Below are 21,180 nucleotides of genomic sequence, written 5' to 3'. Positions count from 1 at the left end.
GTTTTTGTCTTTCAGAAGAATGAAGGCTAAGGAATCTGAAGAACACTGGATAAATGAGTCATCTGCAGAAAATGGACAAATCATCCAGAAAAAAAATGTCCCAGGAAAAAGATTGTCTACCATGAACCATGACCACACCTAAGAGTGACCTTTGAAGTCTCCAAAAAGATTATGGAACCCCACAAGGACAATTGGATCAGGATGATGATAATGCCACTAAGCTGACAAATACCACCCAAAGATTGGCTTTGGACTACAAACTGCTCAGGACAGTTTCAGGATGGCTAGCTGAGATGATCCAGCCTCACAAACTACTCGAGCAAGGTCTTGAGACAAGCCCTGCACTTTCCCATTATGCAGAGACTGGACAAATGATACAGCTAACTCTCCCAGGACTTGACAGTTTACCCAAAAATTTTCTGTTCAGGATCCCCTAAAGATGCCTTCACCCCCAGACAGCAGGAAGTGATTTTAAGAACAGGATGCCCACATTCCCAAGAGGTGAAATGGGTGTTTTTTGGTCTTTCAATGGGTTATAGATAATTGTCATTGTTTAGGATGGTTGGTTATAGGTTGTTAATTGTTAATGGTCAGGAAAAAAGCTAAACAAAAGAGATTAGATTCAGGGTTCTTGTTTGAAAAAAAAGAGGATATAGATAAGAGGTAGATTATTGAATTTACTCTGAAAATCCACACACACACATATATATGATATATATATATATATATATGATAAAAAAGGGGGGGCTGGAGAGATGGCTCAGAGAATAAGAGAGCCTGTGGGGTATTTTCTTTATTAATTGTTGACTTGGGAGGGTCCAGACCACTGGCATGGTACCAACCATGGGCAGGTGGTCCTGGGGTATATAAGAAAGCTTGCTGAATAAGCCATGGGAAGCAAGCCAGTAAGCAGTATTCATTCATGGCCTCTGCTTCATGCCAACTTCTCTTGGTCGGCCACAAGCAAGCAGCATTGACTGTGGGTCTTGCTGTGGATATTGCCCTGTATTAATAAACACTGATTGGCCAGTAGCCAGACAGGAAGTATAGGCGGGACTAACAGAGAGGAGAATTGAGGGAACAGGAAGGCAGAGGGGCAGACTGCCTGCAGCCGCCAGAACAAGGATGATGTAAGGTACCAGTAAGCCACGAGCCACGTGGCAAAGTATAGATTAATAGAAATGGGCTAAATATGAGTAAGAGCTATGGTAGGCCTGAGCTAATGGCTGAGCAGTTTAAATAATATAAGTGTCTGTATGTTCATTTTATAAGTGGGCTGTCGGACTGCCAAGGCTTGGCGGAACCTGGAGAGAAGCTCTCCATCTACAAATGATGCCCAACATGGGGCAAGAGTTTCCACCTAAAACCTGAGTAAAAAGATTCTAAAATGGAGCTAAAAACAGTTCCTAGTTGTCTCTTTCAAGTTAGCAGCAGCCTGCGTGTTTGAGCTACTATCTACTATGGCGGGTTCCTGGTGTGCGTGCTTGACCTGCAGTATAGTGGGAATGAGGCCTCTGCAAGTGGCACATTAAGCTGTGTGGTGGATTTAGCCTTTGTTAGTACAAAACAAAAAGATTTCTGGGCTACACGTTGCTTTGATAGAAGCATAGACCCACTATTTCTGAGAGTTGATGACTCCTAGAGCTGGCGGAAAACTGTACCACCGCCATGTTGGGAAGCTGAAGTGGGCGGAGCCAGCAGTGAGCGCTGTTTCAGTCTTAGAATGCTGCAGTTTAAAGCAATAGATTCACAATAAGACAGATTCAGATGGAATAGTTTACAATGTATGCAAAAATGTACGTAGGCTTGAAAGAGAGAGAAAAAGGAATATGTACCGCTATATAAACAGATAGTTTTAAAAAATAAAGTCTTTAAAGAAACAGTAAAGGTAATAAGCCACGTAAAAATGGCTATCACACAGAGAATCTGGATTATGTTGTCTTTAATATTTGTAACTGAAGAAAAACATTTGATTGTAAAAGCTGTTGAGTTATGCCAAAATGTATACTTTAAAGGTACCTTGACTTTGCCGGGTGGTGGTGGTGCACGCCTTTAATCCTAGCACTTGGGAGGCAGAGCCAGGCAGATCTCTGTGAGTTTGAGGCCAGCCTGGGCTACCAAGTGAGCTCCAGGAAAGGTGCAAAGCTATGCAGAGAAACCCTGTCTCAAAAAAAAAAAAAAAAAAAAAAAAAGTACCTTGACTTCAAAATTTGGATATGTTGCTTTGGAAAGGAGGCTCTGCTTTTGATTCCACAGAAAGCCAGAGGCTATGAATTTGTTCCAGATTAAGATACATCAGGTTTCACCAGCCAAGATCCCCTGAAAGGTCTCTGATGATACCATGGCCCAAATGATCCAACATCCAGAACCATTTCAAGGCAACTGGCTCAGATGATACACCCTCACGGACTACTCCATAATCCTAAAATTTTCTTTGTGTCCCCATAAGATACAGTGCCCCCCTCCAGCAGGAAGTAGTAAGAGAAGCTACGCCCAAATTCCCAAATATACCAAGTTGTCTTTGGAGATAGAATTGGCTCATTCCTTCTCTAAACCCAAACATATTCCTAAAATAAAAGGTTAAAAGAATCTTTTGTCCCATATCAGAAGAGCCCTCTGGTGTGGGACAGAGAAAAACCAATATTTTTATTTAAAACAGGTTGATTATAAATGCGATCTCTTTCTAAAGAAGAAAAGGGGATATGATATAGATATATAGGATATAGATATGATAGGATAAAAGGTAGATTAATGAACCTACTATTAAAGAACAACAACTTGTTTAAAATGTTTTACATTTGGTATAGATTTTAGTTTATGTTTAAAATGTTTTACATTGGTATAGATTTTAGTTTATTGATACAAGTTTAAACTTAATTTTGTTATACTGTATATATATTTCTATTATCATTTGAGGTATTATGTTTATGTAACTCATTTAGATTAGAATGGATAATTAAATAGATTAATAATTAGTCATTTATGATAATCATACTTATAGCCAGGTTAGTTAAGTCTTCTAGGTATACATAGATATATTTCAGATAGTAATCTTCAAATACTTCAAACACCTACAGAATATGGCATTTAAAATATTTTTAAAAATTTAGACTTTCTCGAAAAAACCAAAAAAAAAAAAAAAAAATTTAGACTTTCTGGACAGTGAGACATGTCTGCTCCTGGCAGCACTGATTTACTTCAGACAGGAGGATGGGCACTGAAGACACTCCATATGGAGTTTATCTTCACCTTGGCAAAAATAGCCATTTGGGCAAGAAACTGTTCTTTCCTGGGCTGTTTGATCGACTGGACATGCAAGACCCATAGAAGGTGACCACTGAAATTTGCTTGACAAAATGGTCCTTCAAGTTCCTGCTTCACAGAGAAAACTGCCAGACATTCTACAGGACACTGAGAAAAATGACTGAGAGACTCTACCCCTGTGGGCTGAAAACAGATGTCCCAACTTTACAAAGGAACATGAGGTGACTGTCCAGGCTGTCAGCTGTCTCTGTCTAGCCTGCAAGACTCCCAAAAATTGCTTGCATCCTTCTCCCATTTCTCAGGTAATATTATATCCTTCTGAGGTCTATGATGTAGTTGAAGCTAGATAGTTACAATTTTCCTTAGTTATGATAAAAGATAAATTAGATATAAAACCTTAAACTCACAAATATAAGATAGATAGGATATCTTCTTTAATATTGTAACTGTAATTCTTGCTCAATAATTGTTTTGTTATATGTAATTTTACTATGTTAAAGTTAAAACCTTCCTTTTTGAAAAAGAAAAGAGGAAGTGCTGTGGATATCGCTCTGTATAAATAAACACTGATTGGCCAGTAGTCAGACAGGAAGTATAGGTGGGACTAACAGAGAGGAGAATTGAGGGAACAGGAAGGCAGAGGGGGATACTGCCTGCAGCCACCACCAGGACAAGGAAGATGTAAGGTACCAGTAAGCCACGAGCTACGTGGCAAAGTATAGACTAATAGAAATGGGCTAAATATAAGAGTAAGAGCTAGACAATGATAGGCCTGAGCTAATGGCTGAGCAGTTTAAATAATATAAGAGTCTATGTGTTTATTTTACAAGTGGGTTGTCGGACTGCGGAGAGAAAATCCAGCTACAGGGTCTTGCTGTCACTCTTGGTCCCTCTGCATTAGCTTCCTAAATTCTAGGATCCCAGGGATGTGTCATCACGTTTGACCCCAGCTTTCAGGTTTTGTTGTTGTTTTGTTTTGTTTGATTGATTGTTTTTGGCACATACCTAGAAGCTGAATTGCTACACCACATGGTCTTTTTAAAGACATTTTTTTTAATGTACATATGTGCCTGGTGTCCCCAAAGAGGGCATCAGATCCCCTGGAACTGGAATTATGGATGATTGTCAGCCACCATGTGGGTGCTGAGAACTGAACCCCGGTCCTCTTTAAGAACACCCAGTGCTCTCACCTGCTGAGCAAGCTCTCCAGCCCCACCCCACCCCACCCCCAGTGTGGTATTTTTTAAAAACAGCCTTGATGCTCCCATATTCCCATGATTGGACCATTTCACTTTCCCGCCACCAAGGCATGAGTAATCTAGTTGATCCACATCTCACAGCACTCTCCTCCCTTTTAAAAATGAACTTTTGTTTGTTGAGAAGGGTCTTGCTGTGTAGCTTATGAAGAGCAAACTATAAAAGAGAATATTATATAGGTGGAGGTGGCTGTGAGCTGAGATTGTTTTCTTTTTTATTTAGGTGAGAGCGTCCTGTTTCAAATCAATATGAAAATGTCCAAATATAAAGAAAAATTAAAATAAGTATGCTGAAGATAACCACGTACTATCATTTATTTATACCACAGGTGCCAAGAATACTCCTATCAGACTGGAGAGATGGCTCAGCTGTTGAAGAATGCTGGGTTCTCTTGCAAATTCCCAGCACCCACGTGGTGATTCACAACCATCTGCAACTCTAGCCCCTGAGGTCTGGCCTCCAAGCATCCTGCACATACACAGTGCACAGACCTATACACACAAAATGATAAAATAATGAAAACATTTTAAGAGAATACTAATATCTGAGGAAATGTGTGGTCTTAGTTATATTGAAAGTAGTTTACTTTTGTTTCTGTTTTGTTCAATAGTTTATGGAGCAAGGTTAAATTTTGTCAAATGTATCAGTTCTCTATAAGTTTTTTTAAAATTATTAACTCATTTACTGTATATATGTACAGGCATTCACATAGAGAGCAGAGAACAACATGTGGGAGTTGATTCTCTCTCCACCTTGTGAGTCTTGGGGATCTAATTTGAGTCATCAGGTCAGTGACAAGCATGTCTGCCTGATGAGCACCCTGCCAGTGCCCTGTTTTGGAAATGTGATGTATCATGTTGGCCATTTTCCTATGTTGAAATGTCCTAGAATCCAAGAATGAATCCCCCTGGCTTGTAGGGTTATATTCCTTTCAATATGCTGCTGAGTTCCACTTAACTGTTGAGAATGTTCATATTGGTTTTCTCAAGAGGCATGGTCTTTAGCTTTCTTATACTGTCTTGTCTCGCTTTGGTAGTCAGGACAGAAAGGACAGCCAATACTTTGGGCCTTGATCTCCAAGGTCCGCCAGAACCCAGGGAACAATGGTATCTCCACAAACAACCTTACTACCCCGATAAGATACCTAGTGTCCAGCCAGAGGGGACACTGAGCTGCCCAGTGCAACTCTAAGCAGGGGACAACCTGCAGGGAGGGCAGTCTTTGCAGAGGGACCTGGTTCCTATGCTTCCAAAGGAAGCCACATGCTCGGCAAGACCCTGACCTGACCCTGAAGATGGCACAACTGGTAGGAGGGGCACTAAAGGGGAGGGGCACTAAAGGGGAGGGGCACTAAAGGGGAGGGGCACTAAAGGGGAGGGGCACTAAAGGGGAGGGGCACTAAAGGGGAGGGCACTAAAGGGGAGGGCACTAAAGGGGAGGGGCACTAAAGGGGAGGGGCACTAAAGGGGAGGGGCACTAAAGGGGAGGGCACTAAAGGGGAGGGCACTAAAGGGGAGGGCACTAAAGGGGAGGGGCACTAAAGGGGAGGGCACACACCTTACTGCCAACACAGGAAAGGCAGGGCAGGGAGATCTCTGCAAGGCCAACCTGGTCTACATAGTTCAAGGCCAACCTGGTCTACATAGTTCAAGGCCAACCTGGTCTACATAGTTCAAGGCCAACCTGGTCTACATAGTTCAAGGCCAACCTGGTCTACATAGTGAGTTCCAGGCCTGCTAGGGATACAGTGAGACCCTGTCTCAAAACAAAACAACAACAGAGAGAGAGAGAGAGAGAGAGAGAGAGAGAGAGAGAGAGAGAGAGAGAGACTAAACGAACCAGAGAATCTCTCTTAAGTCCTCACAGGTAGCACTTATGGAATCTCAGCTGACTTTTAAAATAAACAAACAAAAGTTATATATGGCCTTGGGGCTGGAGAGATGGCTCAGCAATGGAGAGCCCTGGTTGCTCTTCCAGAGGACCAGGGTTCAATTCCCAGCACCCATATGGCAGCTCACAACTGTCTGTAACTCCAGGATCCCTCACACAGACGGACATAGAGGTAAAACACCAATAAAGAAAAAGTTACATATGGCCATCTATGTGGTATTAAATACCAAACAGGAAGATATAACCCCAAACATGATTCTAAACTTAATTCTACCAGCTTTGGCCGACTTAATAGGGGCCATCTATCAAATTCTAGAAAATTACTAACTAGAATCACTTGTCTAGGATTAAACCCAATTTTCCAGAAAACACTCAAAATGAGAAGCAAGAAAAACCTAATGGAACAATAAAGTAATTGAGTACTTGCGTTATTTCCTCAAAAGGGACCCCAAAGATCAAATGCAGATAAATGAATCTATGGTATCATACCCATAGCCCCCAGCTATTAAAATTATTCTCGTGGGACAGGTCACAGCAATGTTCTCTAAGATGCTACTTAGTGCACAGGAGAGACAGTTCAGGGGCTGAGAGCACTGGATTTGATTCCCAGCACCCACATTAGTGGCTCACAGCCATCCAGTTCCAAGGGACCCTGTGTGGCCTCCATGGGCACAAGATACACACACATGGTGCACAGATACACATGCAGGCAAAATACTCATACACATAAAAATTAAATGAGTAAAATAAATTGATTGGATTTGTTTCTTCCAGAATTCAACAATTTGTTGTTCAATGGAAACATTGCCCATCATTCCAAGACATTCTAAGGTACGGTGCCCTACATTGGATAGTGTGATTTTAGTTTGTTTTGTCTTTGGTCCTTGCTCATAATTTCAAATGATGCTTACTAAGGGATACCAACCCCTGACTTCCTACTCAGAGCTTCTGGATCACCAGAAATCCCCGACTCTGGAAACTATATGTACCACCTCTCCTTAGCATAAATTCCAATGAGGGACACTTCCAACATACATTTCTGTCCTACTGGAAATAGCCATAGTGGTGACTGCCCCCTTACCCTATAAGTTGAATCTGAAAAACCTTGAATATGAGTAATGTTATGATAAAAGCAAATGTGAATTAAAATATTAGGATTAGCTGTGTGGTGGTGGTGGTGGTGGCGGCGGCGGCGGCGGCGGCGGCTGTGGCAGTGGCGCACGCCTTTAATCCCAGCACTTGGGAGGCAGAGGCAGGCAGATCTCTGTGAGTTTGAGGCTTCCCGGTCTAGCTCCAGGTGAGCTAGGACTGTTATACAGAGAAATCTTGTCTCAGAAAAAAAATGTTAGGGTTAAAACAGATCAGAGACTGAAAGGGCAGGGCCCTGAAGCTGATACAATAGCCTAGCTAACCAGAAAAGATAAAGGAGGAGGCACTAACAATAACAAAGCCTTGGCAGAAAACTCAGTCTTGCTTTAATCAATCTACCTTTTGTCTTCATGCTAATTATAGTTCTAAGGTTTGTTGTTGTTTTTTTTTTCCCAAAGGTGCTGGAGAGGTGGCTTAGCAGTTAAGAGCACTTGCTGCTCTTCCAGAGGAACTGGGTTCCCAGCACACATATCAGGCAGCTCACAACCTCTATAATGCCAGTGTCGGGGATCTGATGCCCTCTTCTGGCCTCTGTGGGTACTGCATGCATGTGAAGCACACACTTACATGCAGACAAACACTCACATATAAAAGACTAGAGTTCAATTCCTGGCAACTACATCAGGTGGCCCACAACCACTTGTAACTCCAACTTTAGGGGATCCAATCCAACTCCTCTGGGCTACACACACACACACACACACACACACACACACACACACACACACACACTAGTAAAAACTAAAAAAAAAAAAACTTTTAAAAATGGTTATGAAACAACCTAATAAATATTTTTTTAAAGTTTTATCCCATTAACCTTTTTTTTTTTTTAACATTTATTTGTTATGTATACAATGTTCTGCCTGCACGTATGCCTGCGTGCCAGAAGAGGGCACCAGATCTCATCTTTGGTTGTGATCCATTCTGTGGTTGCTGGGAATTGAACTCAGGACCTCTGGAAGAGCAGCCAGTGCTTTTAACCTCTGAGCCATCTCTCCAGCCCATGAGCCATCTCTCCAGCCTGATAATTTTTAATGTTCTATAACAAAACATGAATAATTTAAGGGCTGAATACAATATAAATTACATTAGTAAATTGTCATGTGCTTACCAAGAAGGGGGCTCTGGGATTAAGGAAGACCCTCTTCTCCTGGACTCCAGCATGTTTACTTCAAATGTCCTCCCAGACTCTGTCAGGCAGGCTGGACCACTAACTCTGTGGCAGAGAGAAAGGAAAGTAGCTAGGGGTATTTGCTAAAGGCCACAGAAACATGAAGTAGGAATTCAGCTGACTATGGCAAAGCTATTTATTACCTGGAAGAGTCAAGAATTTTTCCAGAGGAAGCTGAGGCTTGGTATTATTTAGCTTTTTAATATATCAGCTGTTTCCTGTTATGAATTTCATGTACACTATCATAGCTTCCCCAATTGATTTTTTTCCTAAGAACTTCTGAACAGTTTGGAGTGATCATTCCTTGGGCATATACAATGAAGGTATTCAGATACAGCCACACAGGCAAGGCTTCCTGCTTCCAGCCTTTTCAGCATTAGAATCAGATGTCTGCTTTCTGCAATTATCTCCTTTAGCAAGCATCCAAAGCCAGGGCCAGCTCCAGACAAAAACATTTTATCTGAGATACCTAGCTAACATCCAAGGACAAACAGCAGACAGAATAAGCTTTCCAGACCACCTGCTGGTCTCCTGAATTAAGGTAACCGTCCATACAGAGACACCACCTAGGCCAAGTGGACAAGGCAGATGTTAGGTACATAGCTCTGCTTCTTGTGCAAATTAAGCTCAGACCATCCTTTCTTCCTCTGGCCAAATGGCACCTCCTGAGTTCCCCTCCAACAATTAGCTCGGAACAAAAGGGCTTTTTTCTTACACCGTGCATTCAAGCTAGGACGCAGGTTTCCTAGCCCCAGAGCAGACTGACCCCATAGACCAGAAAGTGGAGGGGCAGAGATTTGCTGACTCTAGGTGTGTGGAGACCGGTCATGGAAGAGGAGAGGAAGGAACAAAGATGGAGACCGGAACAAAGACGAAGATGAGAACGAGATGGAAAGAACTTAGAACAGGTGGAGAAGGGCAGAGAGGAGCTAAGTATGAGAACAGAATTGAAGCTGTGTAGATAGAATTTTGTCTTAGAAGAATAAGGTGACTGGACTAAAGAGTTCATGTAAGTAGATTCATTTGATGTCCCTCAGGTTAGTATCCCTGCTGCTTATAGAGTCTTCCCCAGGACTCTGGGAGCAATCTCCTCAGGGCAGGCACCTGGGGGGTTTCCACAGGTATTGAAAACATCACACCCCTGATAACAGCTAGAAGGAAAATCATTTCTGGCAGGTATGACTACTGTTTATTTCTTGGTATTAAACTGTCTGTATGAGAACAGGAAGCCAGCTTTCCATGGTGAGAACTCTGCTCTGCCCAGGACTCTGGCATGACTGATGTTGTAAGTACCCATTTTGATGATGTCTTATGGTCTATCTACTGCTTCCATGTGCTTTGTGCTATTTTTTTCTTGTACTTTTGCTTGCTATGAAATTAATACACTCACTCATTCAAAGAAGAAAGTGTGACCGTTGTAGTTCATCCTCCATACAGAACACAGGGTAGTGTCAGTCTCACAGAATCTGCCCTCTCTGATTCGTATGGAATGCTTTGAGGAGGATTAGGTAGAACTCCCAGGTGAAGCCACGTCACTAGACCCTCTTTTCTGTTGCTGATTTAGTCTTACTGTAGATTTATCTAGATTTTCTGATTCTTCATGATTAAGACACAACAGCTTTTGTGTTCTTGGAATTTTCTTATTTCATCCAAGTTAGCCAATTTTTTAGCATAAAGTTTTATGCTATTCTCTTTTTTTTAAATCCTATTTTATTGTCTTACATGTTTGTATGTGTGTGTGTGTTCATGTGGGTGCAGAAGAGGCAGTGGGATCCCCTGGAGCTGGAGTTACAGGTGAGTGTGAGCAGCCTGATGTGGGTGCTGGAAACCACACTCCAGTCCTCTGAAAAAAGCAACCAGTGCTCTCAACACTGGGCGTCCCTCCAGCCAAGTGCTCCCTTGCAGTCCTTCTGTATTTTTGCTGAATTGGCTGTAATCTTCTGCACTGAACAAGTTTTGAAGCAGGCATATTTGGCTAGGCTCTGGAGAGACACCTCTGGGTGACTGCAGCCTCACCAAGCTTTGTCTGATGTGTTTAAAATAGAATTTAAAAATTAAATTTGGGTATCTCCCAGTTTTCCAGAACTACATTAACAGTACATACAAATTTACGTCATCTCCACATCACATTCAGTGAAGGGCCTTAGGGGAAGGCTTATCGGCTCCCAGGCATGACTGTACCCTGTCTGCCTCAGCTCTGTCTGTGTTGATCCTGGAAACAGGAGCTGCTCACAGAAGTGAACTTCCCCTCTGGACTGCTTTGTAGCTCACACTCACACTCAGGCCTGGAGATGGCCCACCCCCTTCACGTCGAGGTGTGGTGTCCACACAATGTGGTCCACACAGAGTGCCAATGTCAGGGACACTGTTTGGGGTTTGCATATGTATAAACCTTTGTGACCATTAGTAGATCAAAACAAACCATTCCTCTCTCCTCAGAAGCAGCCTTTATGTGTAGAAGACAGGAGCAGATTCCAGGTCTCACAGCCACATGGAACAGGAAGTGTGGTATAAGCTATGTTGCTGTGGGATGTTCTGTATGGCAAATGTGTTGCTCTGATTGGTTAGTAAATAAAACACTGATTGGCCAGTAGTCAGGCAGGAGGAAGTACAGGTGGGACAAGGAGGAGAATTCTGGGAAATGGAAGGTTGAGTCAGAGACACTGCCAGCTGCCACCATGACAAGCCACATATGAAGATGCTGGTAAGCCACGAGCCACATGGCAAGGTATAGATTTATAGAAATGGGTTAATTTAAGCTATAAGAACAGTTAGCAAGAAGCCTGCCACGGCCATACAGTTTGTAAGCAATATAAGTCTCTGTGTGTTTACTTGGTTGGGTCTGAGCAGCTGTGGGACTGGCGGGTGACAGAGATTTGTCCTGACTGTGGGAAAGGCAGGAAAACTCCAGCTACACTATGTGCTTTCATGTAGGAGTGTTGACTGGAAGAGTCCTCCAGGAATTGTCCTGACTCTCTTAGGAGTGGTACCAATGTCCTTAAGTTGAGCACCCCCTACACACACACACACACACACACACACACACACACACACACACACACACACACAATCCAAAGATGAAGAGGTGAAAGTCCCTGATTTCTGAAGGAGACACTGCTGCTCTAGTCCAGCCAAAGACCTCTTCTGTGATATGAAGGTGTCCCCTCCAAAAGTCACCTTAGACACTGTCCCCTGTGCACCAGTGCTGGGCTCTTTGGATGGTGCTCAGCAGAGCCCATGTGGGTTAAACTGTCACAAATAAGGGTTTGTGGAAGAGTCTGTGCTCCACCACACAGACATGGAATACATCGCATAGAATGCTCCTTCCTCAGGGAGTATGATGCAAGGCACCAGCTAGAAGAAAGGCGCCCGGCTCTAACCTGCCTCAAGCTTCTACCTTCCAGAGCTGTGAGGAACTCATCTCTGTTCACAACATACTATCCATGTGTGGTCTGAAGTAACAACACCAAGTGGACCAGTCCCCCATGCTGTGGATATCACTCTATATAAATAAAACACTGATGGCCAATGATCAGACAGGAAGTATAGGCGGAACAAGGAGAGAGGAGAATTGGGGAAACAGGAAGAAGGGGAGAGACACTGCAGCCACTGCCAGGACAAGCAGCATGTGAAGACGCCAGTAAGCCACCAGCCACGTGGCAAGGTATAGATTTATAAAAATGGGTTAATTTAAGATATAGGAACAGTTAGCAAGAAGCCTGCCATGGCCATACAGTTTATAAGTAATATAAGCATCTGAGTGATTATTTTATAAGTGGATTGTGGGACTGCGGGGCTTGGGGAACCTGGAGAGAAGCCCTTCAGTAACAAATGGCGCCCAACAGCTCGAGTTTCCACCTTAAACCTGAAAATATTTAATAACCAATTCTAAACAGAGCCAAAACCAGGTTCCTGCTTCATGTCTCATACAGGCAGCTAGATACCACAAAACACAGGTTTGAACTACTGGCAGGTTCCTGGCGTTTGCATTTGACCGGCAGTATGGCAGGAATGAGGCGTCTGCCAGGGGCACATTACGCTGTGTGGTAGATTTAGTCTTTACTAGTATTAAAAAAAAAAAAAAAAAAAAAAAAAAAAAGGTTTCTGGTCTACACGCTGCTTTGATAAAAGCTTAGCCCCACTATTTCTGAGACTTGATGACTCACAAAACTGGTGGAAAACGCCATGTTGGTAAGCTGAAATGGGCGGAGCCAACAGCCACAGCGCCGTTTCAGTCTTAGAATGCTGCAGTTTAAAGCAATAGGCTCAAGGTAATATAAAAAATAAGCCACATAAAGATGGCTATCACACAGAGAATCTGGATTATGTTCTCTTTGATATTCGTTGTGGGTGCCATGGGCCCTGGCCCCCGACTGGGAGTGGCTGCGGCCTTGCTTGCTTGACCTTGATCAGATGTCCTCCCTATTCAGATTCCCTGCCGGTATCCACCCTTCTGAATGCTTAAGGGAAGTTCCTTGTTGTGTATCCTGCATTTTGGGCGTTAACTACTTAGATGCAAGATTGTAGAACATTGGGTCTGGAATGTAGACCATTGACAGCGAACTTCTGCCCTCCAGGGGTTCCTCCATTTGTGCTGTAAGCCTGTATGTATTTAAGGTTTCTTCCCTCTTTCAATAAACGGCATTCGACATCCAATCGTACGAATGACTCGCTGTCTCTTGTCTCTATTTTTTAATCCGCAGCCCTTCGCTCGGACATGGTGGACGGTTATCGGTAATGCGGGCATTACCGCTACAATTCGTAACTGAAGAAAAACATTTGATTGCAAAAGCTGTTGAGCTATGCCAAAATGTATATTTTAAAAGTACCTTGACTTCAAAATTTAGATTTAAGGATATGTTGCTTTGGAAAAGAGATTCTGCTTTTGTTTCCACAGAAAGCCAGAGGCTGTGGATTTGTTCCAGATTAAGATACATCAGGTTTCACCAGCCAAGACCCTCTGAAAGGTCTCTGATGACACCATGGCCCAGATGATCCAACATCCAGAGTGGTTTCAAGGCAACTGGTTCACACAATACAGCCTCATGGACTACCCCATAGGCCTAAAATTTTCTTTGCTTCCCCATAAGATACAGCGCCCCCCTCTAGCAGGAAGTAGTCAGAGATGCTATGCCCAAATTCCCAAATATACCAAGCTGGCTTTAGAGGTGGAATTGGCTCACTCCCCCTCTAAACCCAGACATATTGCTTAAAAAAAATGGTTAAGAAATTCTTGTGTCCCAAGTCAAAAGAGCCCTCTGTTGTGGGACAAAGAAAAAACAATATTTTTATTTAAAATAGGTTGATTATAAATGTGATCTCTTTCTAAAAAAGAAAAGGGGATATGATATAGATATATAGGAGGATATAGAGATGATAAGATAAAAGGGTAGATTAATAAACCTACTTTTAAAGAACAACTTGTTTAAAATGTTTTACATTGGTATAGATTTTAGTTTATGTTTAAAATGTTTTACATTGGTATAAATTTTAGTTTATTGATACAAACTTGAAGTTAATTTTGTTATACTGTATATATATATTTATATTCTTGTTTGAGGTATTATGTTTAACTCATTTAAAATTGTAATGGATAATTAAAAATAGATTAATAATTAGTCATCTATGATAATCATATTTGTAGCCATGTTAGTTAAGTCTTCTAGGTATGCACAGATATATTTCAGATAGATAGGTAATCTTCAAACACTTCATAGACCTAGAGAATATGGCATTTAAATAACTTAAAATTCTGTTGACGTGAGACACAATTGCTCCTGGCTGCACCAATTGATCCTGAGAGAATGTTGGGCTTCTAAGACATTTCCATTTGGAAGTTTGTCTTTTTGGCACAAAATGGCCTACTGGGCAAAGAACTGCCCTTACCTTGATGGCTGACAGTACAAATGCAATGCTCTCTTTTCTGGACAAGCGGGACACAAGGAAAGTGACCACTGTACTCTGCCAAGACAGGGTAAGATGGTCTCTCAAAATTCCTGCTTCTGAAAATGGTCTGTCAGATACTCTAGGCCTGTAGCCAATTTTAAAGCACCAACAATGCTGAGAAACATTAGGTGACTGTCCAGGCTGCCAGATGTCTTGGTCTACTCTTGCAAGATTCCCAAAAGTTGCTTGCATCCATCTACCATTTCTCAGGTACCATTATGTTCCTTCTCAGGTCTTTGATGTGGTTGAAAACTAGATAGTTGTAATTTCCTCAGTTATGATAAAAGATAAGTTAGATATAAAACCTTAAACTCACAAATATAAGATAGCTAGGACATCTTCTTTAAAATTGTAACTGTAATTCTTGCTCGATAATTGTTTTGTTATATGTAATTTTACCATGTTAAAGTTAAAACCTTCCTTTTTAAAAAAAGAAGAAAAGGGGAAGTGCTGTGGATATCACTCTATATAAATAAAACACTGATGGCCAGTGACCAGACAGGAAGTATAGGCGGGACAAGGAGAGAGGAGAATTGGGGAAACAGGAAGAAGGAGGGAGAGACACTGCAGCCACCGCCAGGACAAGCAGCATGTAAAGATGCCGGTAAGCCACCAGCCACGTGGCAAGGTATAGATTTATAAAAATGGGTTAATTTAAGATATAGGAGCAGTTAGCAAGAAGCCTGCCACGGCCATACAGTTTATAAGTAATATAAGTGTCTGAGTGATTATTTTATAAGTGGATTGTGGGACTGCGGGGCTTGGTGGAACCTGGAGAGAAGCCCTCCAGCAACACCCCCAGCCAGACTCACCTCAACCTCTGTGGCTACAGACTTTCTTCTTTGTTTTACAACAGGGTTTTGATATGTGCTATTTTAAACATAATCCTCAGCCAGGCAGTGGTGGCACACGCCTTTGATCCCAGCACTCGGGAGGCAGAGGCAGGCGGATCTCTGTGAGTTCAAGGCCAGCCTGGTCTACAGAGCGAGATCCAGAAAAGGTGCAAAGCTACACAGAGAAACCCTGTCTCGAAAAACCAAAACCAAAACCAAAAAAAAAAAACCAAAAAACAAAAACATAATCCTCCTGCCTCAGCCCCCATCACTCCAATTGCTGGATTAGGATTGCAGGCCTATGCTACCATGACCAGTATTGTTACACTTTCTCAAATTGCTTCCATCTAGGAAAACCCAGCTCTACCCTTACGCTCCCTACCATGGGCATCACTCACCTCTACCTGGTTAGGTCGGGCCTGCATTCATCTTCTGACTTAGCATCTTGTTCTATTCCTGCTTCCTTGAGCTGTGGCCTTCACAGTATCTGGCTGCGAGCCTAGGAGGCCAGCACAGTGAGATGGGATAAATAACACAGGCCTTTACATTCTCTTAAGGAGAAAAGTCCTTAAGAATACACAGGATTTTTCTTATAAAAATCCCCTATAGAGAAGGATTTTTATAGGAAAATCTAAAAACATCTCTGTAGGGGATTTTTATAAGAAGGTGGGTTGGTTGAACACATCCACAAAAAGAGCAGTCAATGAGGCTTAAGTTGGGAGAAGAAAACTGGAATCTGGAAAATCATGGTCTAAAAAAATGGCCAAGACAGTGCTGAGTGACCGCCGCCCCACACCTCAGAGAACAGCTGTAATGCACAGAGCAGAGGGGTTAGTGGCCTTCCTGCCTCCAGATCATGGTCTCCAGCTCAACAGTTCCATGGTTCTGTGATGTCACTGAGGAGAGAGAATGGAGAGCTGGGTCCGTCTCCAGCTGCTCCAAGTCTTCTCTCCTTTGGGTTTTGGCAATTTTGGGGTAAGGGGAGGTTAGCTGAGCGAGCAGAGTATCCCAGCTCAGTCTCCCCTCTGGCCACCGCAGCCCCTTACTGCCTTTATGAAGAAAAATTAGGCAACGTGAGTCACCTCCTCCAAAACAAGCCAGGCATCCTCTATGAAGCTCACCAGAGCAGAAGGTCAACAATGAAAGCAGTCTTTTATTCTTCTGTTTCTAGAAAACGTAAAGAACAAGAAATCTGCATTCAAACTGGGCCAGGAAGAATGTTTGGACAAAATGAGGATTACAGGATGGACGAGATTTTGAAAACGAACCCTATGGCCTTTGAGACCACGGCAATCACGTTCTTCATCATCCTTCTCATTTGCTTCCTCTGTATCCTCTTTTTGCTGGCGGTGTTTTTATATAAATGGTACACACCCATGTTGATGACCCGGTTAGGCTTCAAGTCACAGTAGCACGTATATCTAGAAATAACACAAAATCGCTGTAAAAAGAGCAAGGAAGACAAGCAGGCAGTGCACACCTGCGATCCCGGAAGTGGGAGGTGGAAGCGGGATTAGTGATTCAAAGTTGTTCTGTATCACAACATAGAGACTTCAAGATCGACCTGGGCTAGGAGAGACCCTGTTTCAAAGACCCAAATAAAATGGAATAAGCAATGGCTACTTCTTCCACTTCCGGGTTTGAAACGAGCCAGTTGCCTGGTAAAAGTCCCATCCTGCACCGTAGACTCTTCTTTTTTTGAAGTTGTACTTGTTGTTTTTAGTTTCAGAGGCAAGAACACTGACGAGGCGGGGAAGCTCCCTTGCTCCGATGAAAACGAAGGGGAAGACTGTCTGGCGGCCAATGCAGAGAACAAACCCGAGGACGACGACAAGTGAGCGGGCTCGGGCCCCGTGGGAGGCGTGACAGCCTGGGCTCGGCTCCTCAGCACCCACACAAAAAGCCAAGTGTGACAGCAACATCTGTAACCCAGCTGAGGGCAGAGACAGGCAGATCCCAGCCAGCCCAGATGAGCTGTGAGCCTCAGGGTCAGTGACTGTCTTAAAACACAAGGTGGAGACGTGACATCCAGATGACAGCTAGCAACCTCTGATCTCTGTACACATCCAGTCAGATAAGTGTGCACATGTGCATGCACACACACACACACACACACACACACACACACACACACGCACGCACGCACGCACGCACGCACACACGCACGCGCGCCAGAACAAAGTAAGTCTGGATATGCTAGCCATTTTTACATGTGGTAATGTTGACTAAGATGCATGAATTTTTAAAAACTGTTAATGATTTTCCCAGGGTCCTACTGCACTTTGTAAACATGGACATGCCAATGAGACCTGGTATTCTTGTCCAAAGACAGAGTAAGGAAGCCACGCCCTTAGGAGAGAACTTCGAGGGAGAAGAGGACAGAAACAGACAAACATTAGGGGCTGTGAATGCTCAAGAAGCCACCTACGAGGTGATGTGTGTTCTGCGCTCAGGGGCTGTTTAGGTTTGGGGAGAGAGTCACCCATGTAGGGATAATAATAGATATAGTATTGTCTTGTCACGCTGGAGGCTTTTCCTTTTCATTCTTTTCTTTTTCTTTTTCTTTTTTTCTTTCTTTTTTTTTTCCTTTGGACAGGGGTTCTCTGTGTTGCCCTGGCTGTCCTGAAACTCAGTCTGTAGACCAGGCTGGCCTTAAACTCACAGAGTCCACCTGCCTCTGCCTCCCGAGTGCTGGGATTAAAGGCGTGCGCCACCACCGCCCGGCCATCTTTCATTCTTATGTTCCTGTGTTTCTTAATATTTCCCCTCCCTTTTGTTTTTCTTAGATTCCTGGGATCTAGAGCTATAAAGCCCCTGTGAGTTATCTAGGTTCTAAGCTTCATGTCACATGAAAAACAGATGTGTGTCTATTCTCACTGCTGCTGAGTCCAGGACAAGCCCTCTGTCCTGTTACAGTCCTTGACATTGGCACACAATCCCTTCCAGAACCTGCGTGAGCTCCCGCCATGCCTCCACACCCTGTCCAAGACAGAATGCTGGGCCATATTGCTCTCAGCTTTGACTACATGCCATCAAATACTATTAGGCCACGTCAGTGTATGCTTCTCTAGCCGTAGGAATCTGGCAGCCAGGCATGGTGGATTATCACTGCTGCCTAAGCCATTCAAAAATACTTTTTTCTATCTCTTGTTCAAAAATGTACATTTAACAATGCTTTAAAACATGGGCTCATTGTGTTCATAGGTCGGGCATTGATATGGTTTGTCCCATTCTCATTGCAGGATGATAACGCTGAGAAATCACCCATGCATGTCCACAGAACTCCTTCAGTTACGGAAAGCCAAAAAAGACCTTTAAAAGGAGTGACATTTTCTAAGGAGGTGATTGTTGTGGATCTTGGAAATGACTACCCCACAGCTCGAAGCTATGCTCGAGAACATAAAGAGAGGAAGTGAGGTGCACAAAAGGGTGCTAGGGAGAGAAATGTAACCTTTGACTAGTGTTGGATTGACTGAGGGTACTGGGTCGTGTCAGAGCAGCAGAATGATGGGAAAAGACCAACTACACACGGTATTTTACCTTAGTCAGAAAGACGTGAACTGTGAAAAACTCTGTATGTAAAATGCTGAGCTCGAATATAGTTTTTAAAAATCAAATCTGAGTTTGGTAAGTTGATATAATAAATGTCCTTAAACATCTGACTACCACAGCAATGTTGTGTTTGTGTGTGGGTGTTAGGAGGCCAACTTTGGATGCTATGATCACAGGCATTCATGATCAGATGTCATCATGGGAACCCCCCGATAACTAGGTCTGGAGTCCTCTGTACATTGAAAACAATCCAGAACTTTCCTTGTACTAACCACTGCATTCTAAGATTGACTCAAAAACAAACTACTACCAACAAAATATACTGCTACATTTGGCAAACCTTAGAATTAAGCCATTCTTGATTTCTGTCATTTGAAATTATTGTGGGCACAGTGATACACACCTGTATCACTACCTGGGAGGACAACATCAGGAGATGTCTTTTTTCTCTTCCGGAGCTGAGGACCAAACCCAGGGCCTTGCACTTGCTAGGCAAGCACTCTACCACTGAGCTAAATCCCCAACCCTTTTTTTTTTTTTTTTTTTTTTTTTTTTGAGACAGGGTTTCTCTGTGTAGCTTTGGAGCCTGTCCTGGAGCTCTATAGACCAGGCTGGCCTCGAACTCACAGAGACCCACCTGGCTCTGCCTCCCGAGTGCTGGGATTAAAGGTGTGAGCCACCACCGCCAGGCTGAGATTTCTTGAGTCTACGAGTGTGAGACCAGCCTGGGCAACACAGCAAGACTCCATCTCTAATCAACGATACAAACGTTGTCCAAATGTGAGATATGGCAGTACAAACCTCCAGAGGACTGAAGTAAGCGTGAGCAAAATGTGTCAGGGTATAACAGCAAACACCAGATCGCAGCCCTGGCTCCGGGGCTCCACACATCGTAAGTGGAGATGATAACGAGGGCCGCTGAAGTCGGACTCGTGACTGGTGTACGTGGGTCCTGAATTAGCACGCAAAGCCAAGAGAACACGGAAGGCATGGCCCAGACATGGCGCAGACATGGTGGTGTGGGAAGTTTGCTGCTTAGAGCTAAGGGCGACCGGCAGGAGAGTTGGGGGGTAACTAGGATGTACTGAGCAGGTGGCTGGTAGGGTTCCAAGCAAAGCAGGAGCACTGTAGGAGAACAGATGAAATGTTCTGGGCTGGGAGGAGAAGTGTGTAGAAATGTTCAGAGTCTCTGTTCTCAACAAACATTTTAACATTTTACCTAAAACTGACATTAAAATTTTGACTTTTACTATGGTAAAACACACATGTAACTTACTGTTCAGTGGTGGTAAGCTCATTGTTGCTCAGTCATCACCATCCATTCACAGAAATCATCGGATAAAACTGGAACATTGCACCCCAGTGTCAGTTCCCAGTCCCTTCCCTGTCCCGGTCTCTGTGAAACTGACTGTTCCACACACCTAACACAAGTAGAGTGTGTGTTTCCTTCTGTGGCTGCCTTGTGTCATTTAGCACAAGGTCCTCACAGCGGATTTAGGCGTTGCCACCCTCCCTGTGAGGCTGAATGACACTGCATTTGTGTACGCACCATGCTGGCTCACCCGCCATCCACTGATGGACAGCAAGGCTGACGCACCCTCCATCTATTGATGGACATTGGGGCTAGCTCACCCTCCCTCCATTGATGGACATTGGGGCTAGCTCACCCTCCATCTATTGATGGAGAGTTGTGTTGCTTTCATCTTGAGACTATTGTAGTGATGCTGTTATAAATATTTACTATTTAAGGAAAGTTCAGACTTACCCACATATCTATATTGCTGTGTGTTCCAATATAAGTTTGTAGTTTCGATGTCTGTATCCACCTTTGCATTTATGGAACCAGGTTACTTCATCCTAAACTGATAAGAACAGAAGTGAAATTAATACTTAAATGGTATGTCTGAGTCAGAGCATTTCCTATAATAGTCAAGGCTTGGTGAAAGTTCCATCAGTAGCTGTTCTGGTCTAGGCACACAGGTTTCCAGAAGGTCACCAGCCTCAGGACTGTAACACGAACAGCGATGTGGTCAACAACATATGGCACTTACTGTTAATTAAATTTCATTCGTTTTGTACTGCTGTTTGTATTTTACTTGGTTTTGGTTGTATTTTGGA

The 21,180-nt window shown here is 43.3% G+C and overlaps 1 protein-coding gene and 1 long non-coding RNA gene across 7 annotated transcripts in view; one reads left to right on the top strand and one right to left on the bottom strand.

The window, feature by feature from the left end:
* Window positions 1–20,969, bottom strand: part of LOC121832667 (uncharacterized) — a 72,268-nt gene extending 51,299 nt beyond the window's left edge. For 4 of the 5 annotated variants that reach the window (XR_006076299.2, XR_013043109.1, XR_013043108.1 and 1 more), the window contains exons 1-4: window positions 20,828–20,969; window positions 16,307–16,931; window positions 15,909–16,009; window positions 8,672–8,776 (exon numbers count right to left, since the gene is read on the bottom strand). This is a non-coding gene — a long non-coding RNA (uncharacterized LOC121832667). Of the gene's footprint in view, window positions 1–4,817; window positions 5,013–8,671; window positions 8,777–15,908; window positions 16,010–16,306; window positions 16,932–20,827 lie in introns of those variants that run through there. The other variant, XR_006076298.2, reaches the window with a different exon arrangement.
* C10H2orf74 (chromosome 10 C2orf74 homolog) lies at window positions 16,400–19,172 on the top strand. Of its 2 annotated transcripts, none has more exons than XM_006974792.4 (5): window positions 16,400–16,583; window positions 16,682–16,876; window positions 17,234–17,344; window positions 17,779–17,941; window positions 18,753–19,172. In XM_006974792.4, the coding sequence occupies exons 2-5, from the start codon at window positions 16,728–16,730 to the stop codon at window positions 18,924–18,926; spliced, it is 597 nt and encodes a 198-aa protein (XP_006974854.1). In that variant the 5' UTR covers window positions 16,400–16,583; window positions 16,682–16,727; the 3' UTR covers window positions 18,927–19,172. The 2 variants fall into 2 exon arrangements, with proteins under 2 accessions (XP_006974854.1, XP_015849118.1); XM_015993632.3 differs by having other exon boundaries at window positions 16,426–16,583; window positions 16,660–16,876.
* Window positions 20,970–21,180: the final 211 nt, after the last annotated feature.

The sequence above is a fragment of the Peromyscus maniculatus genome, chromosome 10, assembly GCF_049852395.1.
Source record: "Peromyscus maniculatus bairdii isolate BWxNUB_F1_BW_parent chromosome 10, HU_Pman_BW_mat_3.1, whole genome shotgun sequence".
NCBI lineage: Eukaryota > Metazoa > Chordata > Mammalia > Rodentia > Cricetidae > Peromyscus > Peromyscus maniculatus.
The sequence above is the reverse complement of the archived record's forward strand: the minus strand, read 5'-3'. Positions and strand labels throughout refer to the sequence as shown.